The sequence below is a fragment of the Amia ocellicauda genome, chromosome 8 (genome assembly GCF_036373705.1).
Source record: "Amia ocellicauda isolate fAmiCal2 chromosome 8, fAmiCal2.hap1, whole genome shotgun sequence".
Classification (NCBI taxonomy): Eukaryota; Metazoa; Chordata; class Actinopteri; order Amiiformes; family Amiidae; genus Amia; species Amia ocellicauda.
The window spans coordinates 41,755,646-41,769,553 of NC_089857.1; the positions used below are offsets into that span (position 1 = coordinate 41,755,646).

Sequence of the window (13,908 nt, forward strand, 5' to 3'; positions counted from 1 at the left end):
CATTGGAAAAGTAAAGAAAGATATATATATATATATATATATATATATATATATATATTCATACATACATCATGGCTAACAAACCTCCATGATGTGTGCGTGTGTGTGTATGTATATATATATGTATGTTAATAAAAGTCATGTATGAACTGTCCCTCTGGCGTGGCTTCATTGGCGCAGACTGGAGTAATCGAGTGCTGTTCAAACGATCAGCCGTTCAGCCAGCGCCGCAATCTGCGAGCATCGTGGTGCGGCTCATCGTGTCTGTGTCTTAAGAGGCAGTTTTGAAAAGTCTTCCTGGCGAGACTTGGACATCCGTGCAGGTAGGTTTCGTCGTGGTTTATTGAGAACATACATGCAGACTGACGTCATCTGTAATAAGCATGCTAATTATGAGATAATTATGTCTACATTCCTAACGGACAGGGCTGCGGTGACTGCCGGGGTTGGGGAGTTAATGTCTGTTTAATGTAAAGACTTGCAGCTCTGCAGGGGAGGCGGGTATTAGTGTTAGAAAGTCATGGTAAATCCTTAGTAATAGATAGTATGAGGCGACGTCAAGTTCCGCAAACCTGCACCGCCATACACACGCATCTTCTGTAAGTCGCTATTTTGTATCCATGTCATTGTCTCTGCGGCGCGTAGACCCGGGCTGGCGGGGGCAGCAGTGAACATGGCCCCCCCTGCACTCGGCTCCCAGAAGGACCGGCACAACACGACCCCGCACAGGCCGCCCACCCGGGTCCTAAGGGACAGGGGACCCTGTCTCCACAGAGAGGGGTCCAAGGAGAACATTGAGACCCCGGGGAAGGAGACCGGATGCGCCCCCCGACCGCACTGCGTGACCCCCTTAATATCAAGGACACAAGCGAGCCTGGTGTAAGTACAGTGTTAGTAACCTATGTGTACATAAACACAGACAGTGTGACACCGATTGTTTTAAAGAGACACTTAATATTCAGTGCATAAGACAGTGTCCAATCTAGAGGAGCACATTCGCCCCATCGTGCTCGTTTGGTGTCCATTAATAACTAAGTGATCCAAGGATCCTATCCAGTCTGTTTTTGAATGTTCCCAAATTGTCTCTTCAGCCACATCGCTGGGGAGTTTGTTCACATTGTGACGCCTCTCTGTGTGAAGAAGTGTCTCCTGTTTTCTGTCTTGAATGCCTTGAAGCCCAATTTCCATTTGTGTCCCCGGGTGCGTGTGTCCCTGCTGATCTGGAAAAGCTCCTCTGGTTTGATGTGGTCGATGTCTTTCATGATTTTGAAGACATGGATCAAGTCCCCACGTAGTCTCCTCTGTTCCAGGGTGAAAAGGTTCAGGTCCTCAGTCTCTCAGTAGGACATTCCCTTCAGAACTGGAATAAGTCTGGTTGCTCTCCTCTGAACTGCCTCTAGAGCAGCGATATCTTTCTTGAAGTGTGGAGCCCAGAACTGTCCACAGTATCCAGATGAGCTCTAACTAGTGCATTGTACAGTCTGAACATCACTGCCCTTGTTCTCAATTCTGCACTTTTGACAATATACCCCAGCATTGTGTTTGCCTTTTTTATTGCTTCCCCACATTGTTTGGATGGAGAAAGTGAGGAGTCCACATAGACTCCTAGGTCTTTCTCATGCGTTACTTCATGTAGTTCTGTTCCTCCCATAGTGTAATTATAGTGGACATTTTTGTTACCTGCATGTAATACCTTGCACTTGTCCACATTGAATTTCATCTGCCAGGTGTCGCCCACAGCTGAATATTATCTAAGTCCCTTTGAATAACCTGTGCTGCCGAGATTGTATCTGCTGAGCCACCTATTTTAGTATGTGTTTGTAATATGTCTGATCATTCTGTTTCAGATCCAATGTGGAGTCCAGCAGACGTTTAGCTGACAAGTCTGTAAGCCCCAACCTTGCCATGCTGAGAATGACTCCAGGTGTGGATTATTTATTTATTTACTTATTTATTTATAGTGTTTTCTTTTAATAAGATTATAATTTAGGTATATTTTATTTTTGGTGTTGGAATTAAACCCCCCTCAGCATTTTACCCCACAAAGATGCATAGTAAGGAAATGTCCTCGAAATGTAATGTTTGTAACTTGTGCACATTTTGCCAAGGAATGTGCTGAAGCAGCTTTTCTATTTGCACCGACAGGCCCAAGCCTGCAGGAAAAGCAACAGGTCCTTCAGCAGAAACACCAGAAGGCCAAGGCGTCACTGGATAAACTGGCTGTGGGGGGTGGAGTAAGTACATCTGTTACTAGTTTCATTCACGTTTACTCCAAGATAGGTCTCCATTCTGGGACCCAGTATTTGCTTTGGGAATGTATTCATGTATATAGTAGCAGTAAACCGCAAGCAGCTCAAATTCTTTCATACAAAATTGGTCAGAGCAACAGTTTAAACCCTAGCTTTGTTCCATCTCATGGTTCTGTAGTACCCACTCGATTGCTCTGAAGCTGTAATGCTCTTCAGGTTTAGTAAGGTTGATAGACTTGACATTGCCTGATAAACAAAAATGTATAAGTTTTATTTCAGCAACCAACTTTAGAGGGTCTCTGTGCTCAGGTCATTTCCTTTCGTCCAGTTCTAATCCCACCAGTTAATTCCAGTTCCAATTCTTGGAACGGATTTTCAGTTAAGATTCTTATTCCGTATCCAGAATTGAACTGCAATTGATTTGAAATTGAATCCAACTCTGTGTGAGTGTGAGAAAGATACTCTTGACAACCCTGTCCCCAGAGATGCTCAGCGCACATTGTGGCAGTTGACAGACAAGTTGAGTAAGAACATAATTATTTGCCAAGGCACAAAACCTGGCTTTGCACTGCTGAAAATGAACCAGGCAAACAAGTTCCTGTTACACAACCAAAAAATTAAATAAACAGATGTGTGCAAGTGTTTAATCCTGAATGGAAGCATGCATTGTGTTTTAAACAAAGTTGTTACGCAGTGTTTTCACCACTCTGGTTCAACTGTTTTGTGTTCATGGTTTATTGAACATGTTCTAGTCTCAGATCTTCCTTCTCAGAAGAAGCTCTCGGACCATTTGCATAAAACCACTTTAAAATTTCCCTTTCGGTGTCCCTCGAGTTTAAGGGTGTCGGAGAAAGTACCTTTCATGTTGAAGCCTGTACGCTAGTTGAGGCAAAAGCAGCTATATTTAACTTATTGAGTGCCTAATCTGTTTTATGTCCCTGGACCCTGACACTCTTGTCCTGTTGACCCCTTGTTTTGCAGGTCAGTCTTTGGCCAGAGATGGACAATATGAGGTTGACCAAAGCGGAAGGTTGTGTTCTCTTCATCTCCTGTGTGCTCATGAGTTTCGCAGTCTTCATCGTTTTCCGATATCTTCATGGTAATCCTCTTGTGTTCATAATTAGCGATGCTTTGTAGCCAGGCTTTGTAAGGAAGTTTCCATACCAGCGAATGGTAATGGGCTATTTAGAAAGACACTGTCTGTTTCTCAGAGTTACCCGATTGCAAGTGCCAAGGCATGTTTCCCGCCATCTTTTATTTTTATTTTTGATGGGATGCGTTTTTGTATTTTTGTTGGTGTGAGCCTGCTAGGAGAGAAGGAGCGGTCGAGTGTGACCCGTGTAATGCAGTCTGCTTCTGTTGGTCACATAGGTCCCTTGCTGATGAGTTTGCACCACTACACAGAAAAAGTAACTGACTTTTCTGAAAAGCATCCAGTCCAGAGCAGCTCCCAGTCCGTCCTCAACGGTACAGTCCTGGCCTGGCACACAGACTTCTGGAAGCTGCTGGTCAGTATACAGTATTAGATCATAATCTTGAAACCTGTCTTCTTTATAATGCATTTTGGAAGATCTTTTTAAAGCATGTCTGGAAATATGCATAAGTTGATTGCAGTGACACAAAGATTAGATTGATGCATAGTTGTTTCTTTTGGGTGCTTATATAAAAACAGTTGCCCTATTGCTCAAGGAGGCCTGGGGTTTCCCTTTAAATGTTATATTATCTCCGGCATTCTGTCAAGTCTACACTCGTGTTCAAGCAATTGGCCCAACTCCCACTTCAGAGATTTATTTTCTACTAATAAATAAACATGTTAAGGGCAACTCGTTAACCTGCTGTCTTGTTACAATTCAGATTAATTAACTGGCAGCTTAAAAAGAGACTGCACGATACAATGTTTCATTATCTCAACATGAAATAGAAGTTGGATTCTACAAAGGTAATTTATTCTTATTGATGTCTGCACGCCATAAATCAAATAAAGGCAATTACACCTTTGAACTTTTTGTTTATTTCCCATTGAGCCAAGTTATATTGTCCCCATTCGCTCTATAAATGTGCATTATTGCCCCATGGGTAATGGAGTACTGCTTTTCTGTTCATTGCTAATTTGTCTCGTATCCCAAATTAAACTTTTCTTGTAAACTATTCAGCTACCTGCTGTTGACAAATAGTTTGATGTTTAGCTCTGCCTCTCATGAGTCAGAACGATGTGGTATTTATTGTATTGTCTGTATTACTGCACGCTTGTAACCCTTTAAACTGCTTCTTGTGTAAACTGTGAGTTGCCCTGGATAAGGGTGTCTGCATAAGACATAAATAGGAATAATAATTTACCAAGCAATACTTGTTAACTCGTTAATGCATTCTATGGTGTAGCTGTAAAGGTTTTTGCGTATTTACTTCAGTCAGATGCATTGTTGACCATTGATACCTTCCTATCCCTCCATGTGTTTTCATTGTGTTTAAAATGAATATGTGCGTTTCCTGTTGTGTAGGATGACGTCCAGAGGAGGTGTGAAACCCACCTCCTGCAGGCACACGCCACCTACCTCCTCTATCTCTTCCTGTACGCCGTGGCCATCGGCACACTGCTGTACTACCTGGCCGATAACGTGATTCAGAAAAGCAGGCTGACGCCACGAAGGGTTAAGACTTGGTAAGAGCCGCGTCTCGCTTCCTTTGGACGCAACCTGAGTGCCTTGTGGATCATGTGTGTTGAATCGGATGTATAAAGGAAGTCTTGGAAGCCTTTAATTCTGGAAAAGTACGTTTTGAAACCATGAATTCTTAATGAGGGTTTATTAGCTCAGAAACCAAGGTGGTGACAATCCAACATTCGAAGTGAAGCTTAAGGCCAGTATTTCACATCAGGACAAGATGATGCATTTATAGTCTAACTGGTGTTGCATAATTTCATAAAGCCTTTCAAAGCACATCCATTAGTTATTTTCTTCACCAAATTAACTTCTTAAGACATGCATTTGCAGCACGCAAACTGAGTGACTTAGAACAGCTGGAATGTAGGATATGGACACAAACCAGGTTGACTGGTCTTCATTATAAACCGCAGTGTTTATGTTGACTTCACTTTCCTCTTGTTTTTGCTTTTGCTTTACAATAACATCTTGCTTGTTCACATATTTGTTTAGTGATTTAGTGTGCACTGTGCAGAGCTAGTTAACAAGGATTCATCAGCACAACAGTATTTATAAAGCATCTGCTGTATCTGATTCTAATATGGCATTACATCAATTGGTTGAACTTTAGTAGGAATCTGCTCAGTGCTATGGAGAAGTAGGGCCATGGTGCGGTGTTTTGGGACACGTCCGAAAGGCATTGCTTGTGTCAGTGCTTTGCTGGTGTAAAGGTTTGTAACAGGAAGTCTTTGGTTGGTCCATACAGGGTCCTGCTCCTTGTTGCCACAGCATCCTGGACCATCCTGATGCTGCAGTTACTGCTGTCCTCTCAGCACCTGGAGCACGCCATCGAGGCCAGCGTCCACCGTCTCCTGGAAGAGCTGGTTAGCATTCCTGATTCGTTTTGTTTCAAAGTGTCGATATAAGCCTTTTGGTCACTGAATGTACAGCTGTAAACTCAACTCCACTGACTGCTGCATAGGACTAGAAAGGAATTTGTGTCTGAAATGAAAGAGAGTGCCTCAAGGCGGTGCTAGATAATGTGTTTTGTCTGAGTGATTAAGTAAATAATATTGTGAAAACACACGGGTGTTGTCGAGACCAGAGCACTTGTCGTCACTCAGGATTCACATAGCTGAGGAAAGCTTAGTCTCGTTGTCCTTGTTCTGCTCTACAGGGTCACCTTGCTACCGTAGACCTCGACCTCAAGACCTACCACAACGTCGCCGCCTACTGGACGGTCCGCTGCCTGCCGCCCACGGCCAAGGGGACGCTCACGGTGTTTGGGCTCGTGCCGGTGCGCGACGTGTTCTTCTACCTGCAGTACTACAGCGTGCCCGTGCTCACGGCCCTGTGCACCCCCGTCCTGAAGCTGCTCCTGGCGCTGAAGGAGATCTATGTCGGGCCCCGGAAGTCTACGGTCCAGTCATGCAACCGGTGATGTCACGCTCTCCCAGCCACACTAAATGACATGATCGGCCCTTTCAGAGAGTCCTGCTCCTCTTTTCACTGCGGACCCCGGGTCTACCACGCTCCTCCATCAGCTTGGCAAGGCTCTGCCCCGCCGGCACTACCACAGCACCGCGTGGCTCGGCTCGGTGTGAAAGCCCAGGTCTCGGGCCCTTTTTGCCGACCTCTTCGCCCTGCGGTGCGCTTGTGCGATCGTGCATTGTGCGATGGTACTCTCTGTGTGTCGAGTGTAACATTTGCACCCTTTATAACACTTTATATTTCCTTGGACGTTTGAATGCCATCGTTTTTAAGTTCAAAGAGTCAATTATCACATTATTTTAAACCGTTCTAATTGCATTATGTATCAAACTACCTATTGCCTTTTCTCTGGGAAATTAAAAATGAACTTTGTGACAAATACTGTCTACAATGTATTGTAATGATTGTATTGGAAACATTTAAAGATACAATAATTTGATTATAGAGGAAAGAGAGAATTTGCCATCTCATCAGTTTTTTTTTTCCCTTTGAATTATCTTATGGTGTCTTTATCAGTGCTTGTATTTTACACGGGCAGAAAATATAACCAAGTTTGGCAGATATGGATTGACAATTGTACATTATCTTAGAAGTTCAAACACTGCTTGTAACATGACTTACATATTGGTATTGACAGTTACTTATGATTAGAATGCTATATATTTATTATATATTACACTTTTATTACATTGAAGAATTTTTACAATTTGTGTTCCAATGTAACTAATTGTGCTCTTCCAAAACCCGTTTCTATCCCTCCTTCAGGTGTTGAATCTACACGTGGCATTTTCTTTTTCCTTTAAATAAAAATGTCTTAATTAAAAAGCACGTGCTGCAGCATCACATGACCTTCAGCCCAGGAACAAGCCCACCCTCGGGCATCTGTGCGGCCGTGTCGCTGCCTCACCCCGCGGGTCGACGCTGAGACCGGCGCCGCAGCTCGCCTGCAGCCGGGCGATGAGGGTGTGGATCTCGGTGTTCAGTCTGCGCAGCTCTGCGCTCTGCTGCTCGGTGTCGCGTTTCTCCCTCTCCGCCACCTCCCTCTCCTCCCGCACCAGAGCCAGCATCTCCCCCAGGGATCGGAGCCTGAGAAGAACAGGCCAGAACAGGAGATCTTTCCAATTGCAAAAATGCCTCGGACGCAGCCACTGGATAGGTGTGAAGCAGTGAGATAAGGGTGAAGGCAGAGGACAGTGGGATCGTGGGGTTGGCAGTGGATCTGTCCCTGGGGACTGGGGTGTGGTGGAGAGACAGAAATGGACTTTGAGTCTCAAGGAGCAGTGACACGTGCCAGAGTAGTTCAAGGACTAGAAGATAATGAACGAATGATTAAGCAAGTAAGCACTATCCTAAGGTGATTGCACAAGCGTATATACCGATCAGCCATAACATTATGACCACCTGCCTAATATTGTGTAGGTCCCAAAACAGCCCTGACCATTCGAGGCATGGACACCACTAGACCTCTGAAGGTGTGCTGTGGTATCTGGCACCAAGACGTCAGCAGCAGATCCTTTAAGTCCTGTAAGTTGCGAGGTGGGGCCTCCATGGATCGGACTTGTTTGTCCAGCACATCCCACAGATGCTCGATTGGATTGAGATCTGGGGAATTTGGAGGCCAAGTCAACACCTTGAACTCGTGATTCATCAGACCAGGCCACCTTCCTCCATTGCTCCGTGGTCCAGTTCTGATGCTCACGTGCCCATTGTAGGTGCTTTCGGCAGTGGACAGGGGTCAGCATGGGCACCCTGACTGGTCTGCGGCTACGCAGCCCCATACGCAACAAACTGCGATGCACTGTGTGTTCTGACACCTTTCTATCAGAACCAGCATTCACTTTTTCAGCAGTTTGAGCTGCAGTAGCTTGTCTGTTGGATCGGACCACACGGGCCAGCCTTCGCTCCCCACGTGCATCAATGAACCTTGGCCGCCCATGACCCTGTCGCCGGTTCACCGCTTTTCCTTCCTTGGACACTTTTGATAGGTATTGACCACTGCAGACCGGGAACACCCCACAAGAGCTGCAGTTTTGGAGATGCTCTGACACAGTCGTCTAGCCATCACAATGTGGCCCTTGTCAAAGTCGCTCAGATCGTTACGCTTGCCCATTTTTCCTGCTTCTAACACATGAACTTTGAGGACAAAGTGTTCACTTGCTGCCTAATATATCCCACCCACTGACAGGTGCCATGATAATGAGATTATCAGTGTTATTCACTTCACCTGTCAGTGGTCATAATGTTATGGCTGATCGGTGTATATACATTCAAAACATACCTTTTATCATATTCGCATTTGAGATACTGCATTTTTCTGCACAGCCCTAGGTTGGCCTCTCTTGAATGTGTGATGTCCTTATGAAGCAGAACCACTTCTTTCAAATCCTTGTTGTTCTTGGCTGCTCTACCTTCTAAAACAAAATAATGTCACATGAAAAGACATGGCATCACTTATCTGTAGGACTCTATTTACATGTAATATGAAACCTGAATCGGAAACAAAAGTTGATCAAAACATCAAATACCCGTTGCATGCAAGATAATCTACTCAGAAGAGCAAATTCCTCTTATCCTTCGGATTGCTGATTCGGACTGACGAAAAGTAAATGTTATCTCTGCCATTGGTATTTACAGCAAAAATTGTTTGTGCTGCAGTTCGATTCTGAGGTATTTCATCTGCTCTGTTAAGTCATACTTGGCATTACCTATTTATTAAACTACTCTGATGCACTAACTAGATTTCTTTTTTCATTTACCCAACCCACTTGACACCAAACAAATGATCAATAAATGACCATTTGAATGTGTACAGGGAACAGGTTTGCATGGATGTGTGTTGTGCGTTTACAGTGATACAGGACACACAACTCACTCTCGATTGAAAGAGTACCTCAATTAAAACATGGATATCCTGTTCCACTCATGGCCTTTGTTGGGACATGAGATTAAGTTTGTTATTTAAAACTAAACCACTATAATTATAAGTGTTCTGTCTTCTGCAGTAGCTGTTTAAATAAAATGTTAATTATAAGTTACTGTCTCATGCCACCAGCACAGTGCTGAAATTACCTGTGACCAGCATGTTTTCTTTGGCTGCTGACTGAAGCGTTTGAGAGAGATACCAGTAACCCATCTCTCCGAGGACAACGCAGAAAGCGCCGAAAACTGGGAGCTCAGCATTCTTCACGATCTCCAGCAGCTTGGCAACTTTCCGCTCTCGGCAGCCTTCAAGCTATTTATGAAAAGCAAAAAGATTGTTTTTAAATATAACATCTATACAGAGGTGTCCAGACAGCTTAGTAAGACACTTGGAAGCATTAACCTCTGGATTGCTGGAGAACTTTTTTTTTGGGATGGGACTTTTTTTCTTGAAGGTGAACATGAGCAGCTGAAGCTCAATAAATAAGTAGCACGTGCACCTCAATCTGTCCGATTTGCTCTGTGGTCACAACCCCCCCATCTTTAAGTTGTCGGTAGGAGACGGGGGACAGAGACAGCTGTTTGACCAGCAGGGGCAGGAAGGACTGCAGGGTCCGAGAGTGAGGCTGACCAGACAGGGCATGTCTCTCTCCTCCCACTGGAAAAGACAAGGAAGGAAATTATATATGGTAATAACAGCAAGAAAAAGAGGTGGGTTATTCACATACTAATCTGCTGTTGGTAGTCTATTAAATCTGATTATTTAGGTGTGAAGAAGTAAGAAGTGACTCTATGGACTGGTTTCACAGAGCATGGTTAGTCTCTAGGACTACTCTATCTAGAATAAACATTGGGTAGTCTATGACTGGTCATACTTTAGTCTCTGTCCCTATTCACTCTTTTAAACCTGTGGTAGATGTTTGTGTCAACGTTCTCATGAGGTATGTCATACAAATGCTAGGTCATATTCCAGTGAAGAAATGTTTTTATTACCACTACTGTTCAAGAAGCAGTGTTAGTGACATTGTTTTGTGGTAGAAAGTTTAATATGTTAAATGAATGCAGCCCTTAATAAATCTATATATAGGCTGACAAATACATATATTTATTAATACACAGTAGGTCATATGAAAAGAAACAGGGACCCCCCCCTACACACACAGTGTTGTAGTTGTTGGGGTAATATTAGTTATGTGAAACATTATTCATCAGACCAAAATAACACTTAGCTCAGAAGTTAATTACACTGTTTAGCAGCCCAAGAGGGAGAGAAGATTATCAGTGGAATACACACCTTGTCTGTAAACTTTATGTTCATTATGTACTTGTAATATGGGTAAAACCAATTAATAATATCTTGAAACAGTCCAAGTGTTTGTGTATTATTGATATTAATATACCTTTCCTTCTAAAAGTAATCATTTGTGATTCATTGACAGTACTGTTGTTTGTATATGTATATATATATATATATATATAAATAAAATGTATTTTAATCACAGCTCAGTGAAGTATATTTTCCAGGGAGATTTCAAAGCACAGGAATCGTTCACAATGGAAACTTTTAGCTTTCCAGTTGAAACAGAATGTGAAGAATTGACAGCATAAGAGTTGTTTTTTTTCTGTTTGTTTTGCTTACATTAGTTATTAAAATACAGCAGAGTATTAGTTAAATACTTACACACTGCTGGCTTCTCGATGAAGGTAACTTTCTTCTTGGAAGTCCGCAGCATTCTTCAAGATTGTGTCAACCTGAACACGACTTTCTAACTCCTTTGCAGCAACAAGAAACCATTTAAAACTGATTTGGGCATCATTACTGAACCCATGTACTGATTGTACCTATTCAGTGAACTTCAGTCACATTCCCAAGGTGTTTTTAAACATTGCCGTCTTTGGCTGCATTTCCTCAATTCACTCTTGCAACCTGTTGCTAAGAGCAGAGCTGATCGGTGTTGTGGTTTCTGATTATCTGCAGATTGCGCTCCACAAACAAAGGCTGGGGGCTAATCTTAAAACTGGCATGGTGCCACTCCTGAAACTATGCACAGCTTCTGTTCACGCACAACTCAGTGGCTGCCCGTTTCACCTCAAAGCCACAACCGTAGTCTGATTCAGCAACAGTGAAATGTGCAAGGGAGGGAGTTTCAGCACATCTATATTCAATGTGTTTTAGTACAATTTACAGTAAGTACAATATGTATTTTCTTTACCTCAGTCAGAATGCTTTTGTCTTGTTCGGGCTTGTTTTGATGTTTGATGAAGAATCATTTGCAGGAAAGTGTGTGATATTTATTGTTCCTTAAAGTAAAATACACACACAGACATTATTTCAGCTACACACAAACACACTCTCTTACACACATTATACATGTATATATAGATGTGTATGTATAATAAAAACAGAAAGGAATATATTTTTTACTTTTTAATACAACAAATGCATGGTTTTTATCACTGTATACGCATAGGATTATATTAATCCAAATTACGTCTTTTCTACAATGAATAGCGTTCACAGGGATGTTACATTCCATGTAATACACATGCTGTCTTGGTTTGATAAAAAAAAAAAAAACACTTGCACAGCAGAGAACGAAATATCTAGATTAAGGATTCACAGCTCATCCGGAAATGCTGCAGCCATATCCACACTCCCAAACATGTGGAGGTTTAAATGAGTGACGTATAATAGACAGTCTGAGCTGAAGTTTGTGCGTTTGTTAGTAACTCTTCCTGGTCCCAGCTGCCCAACCTCTTGTAGATGGGTCGTAATATTACAAAATCCTGCAGCTGGGTAGAGGGCTCACCATTGGAAATATCTTCATATACATATATACATTTAACTGATTTAACTGCATTACATTGAATGTGTAGTGCACATACATTGAGGGGCTCGACTGACTAGGGTGAAAATGCCATTGAATTCCTCACTGTCATTGGACAGTTTATCAGTTTCCAAACTCAGGGTAAGCAAGGGCCTGCAATTCAGACGATTTATGCCCCCGGAGAGGCCGGTGCATTGTTTGGCAAAGGCCATGTTTAGTGTTTGTGTTTTGTTAGTTACAGGCCATGGTTTGTTTAGTATTTGACACTTTTCTTCCATAAACCTCCACCACAGTCTAATTGTTCAGGCTTTTGGTTTTGCCTCCCCTTCTCCCCTTCCTCCTCGCTCTTCCTGCACTCTTCACTCTCTTGGGTTTCTTTTCGTCCCTTAATGTCTTCAGCCATTTCTTTACATTGTTGTCTTCGGGGTTTGCGCAGAGTTTCCTCCATCTGACAAACAATCTGTGAAAAGAGCAGCGTGGGAATTGAATTCAATGCTCACGACAGTAATGTTCAGGTGATGCATCGGGATCGAGCGGCGAGTTCACCTGGAAAACCCACCGACACTGTCGAGAAGAGACACCTACACACAAACATCTGGCTTACGCAAGCGTTGATCTATTTTAGAGAAAAATCATCAACCCAATGATACAGCGGTGTGATTTTATTTGTGTTGCAAGAGTTCAAATTGAAAGTGAAATAAACCCCCTGGCTGCTCATTTACTGTAGCCTGAGAAATAAGTTGCTGCTCATTTGTGGTTTAAAACCTGGAGAAAAATAACCCAGAGAAAAAAAACTCAGACCAACTGTAACATCAAAGACCATATTATTGTCACTTATACATTACTTACATTATGGCATCGATGTCACAGTTTCCACTGCTGAACTGATGGCTCTTAACTTTCTGAAGGACTCTCATAGGGATCGTTTTTGCCGTCTCAGAACAGCATCTGGGTATATAACCTGAAACAGACAATGCTGATGTCACCACAAATGTCATTTAATAAGAGACATTGTTCATCACTTGCAGACGGAAGCTTTAAATCATGCAAAATACATATACAAATTCACACACACACAAGCACACGCACATGATGAATGTAAGTAAGACATCAGAATTAGCCAAACCAACAAATAAATAAACAAATGGGATGCACACGCAACAAAGTCATCTCTATACTTCAAACCGGAGAAGTGAGATACAGATTGCTGAATGTCTGTCTCATTGCTAAAGTAAAGCCAAAATAAATGTTTGGTTTGGAACCTGCTTTCCAAGCTGACTTCCATGGTAATTGTTTAGCCCAAGGTGAATCATGGGAGTAATTGTGCCCGAAAGGTGTCAGTTGGCTTGTTAACTGAGGTTTACTGTGATCATGCAAAAATAAATACATAAGCCGCAATTCTAGCTATCTCTTGATCTGAATACTTTGCTGCAGTATTAGGTCCTCACTTGGCCGGAAGCACTCATTTCAAATTATGAGCATTAAATAAAACAAAATCATACCTTCAGCTGCTATGATGAACACACAACAGAAGAGAAAGAGAAATGCAATCTTCTGGCGCATTGTGACTCTGGAAAGCTCAGGCTCGTCTGTGGTGAAATGTGGAATGTCTTCTTTGGTTTTAAACAGTCCCCCCCACGCCCCCATCCAGATAATGATCTTCCCACCTCCTTTAAAAAAAAATCCCCTTGAATAATTTCACATCAATCTTATTTTACACTGACATTTTAGTTTGTTTGTTGTGTTAAGGATCAGGGCCATTTATATTAATATTTGATACTC

General features: G+C 42.6%; 2 protein-coding genes across 4 annotated transcripts; one reads left to right on the forward strand and one right to left on the reverse strand.

Annotated features, from left to right (window-relative positions):
* Window positions 1-250: 250 nt before the first annotated feature.
* On the forward strand, window positions 251-9,118 carry LOC136755075 (uncharacterized). The gene is made up of 9 exons (XM_066711444.1): window positions 251-323; window positions 646-879; window positions 1,848-1,924; window positions 2,146-2,234; window positions 3,231-3,348; window positions 3,621-3,757; window positions 4,748-4,908; window positions 5,655-5,772; window positions 6,066-9,118. Exons 2-9 carry the CDS (start codon window positions 674-676, stop codon window positions 6,327-6,329), a joined length of 1,170 nt encoding a protein of 389 aa, XP_066567541.1. The 5' UTR covers window positions 251-323; window positions 646-673; the 3' UTR covers window positions 6,330-9,118.
* On the reverse strand, window positions 7,231-11,420 carry LOC136755076 (uncharacterized). 3 transcript variants are annotated; one of them, XM_066711448.1, is made up of 5 exons: window positions 10,980-11,420; window positions 9,799-9,956; window positions 9,449-9,611; window positions 8,658-8,790; window positions 7,231-7,465 (listed from the first exon to the last, which is right to left on the reverse strand). In XM_066711448.1, the coding sequence occupies exons 1-5, from the start codon at window positions 11,029-11,031 to the stop codon at window positions 7,231-7,233; spliced, it is 741 nt and encodes a 246-aa protein (XP_066567545.1). In that variant the 5' UTR covers window positions 11,032-11,420. The 3 variants fall into 3 exon arrangements, with proteins under 3 accessions (XP_066567545.1, XP_066567544.1, XP_066567543.1); XM_066711447.1 differs by having other exon boundaries at window positions 7,359-7,611; window positions 8,658-8,787; XM_066711446.1 differs by having other exon boundaries at window positions 7,359-7,611.
* Window positions 11,421-13,908: the final 2,488 nt, after the last annotated feature.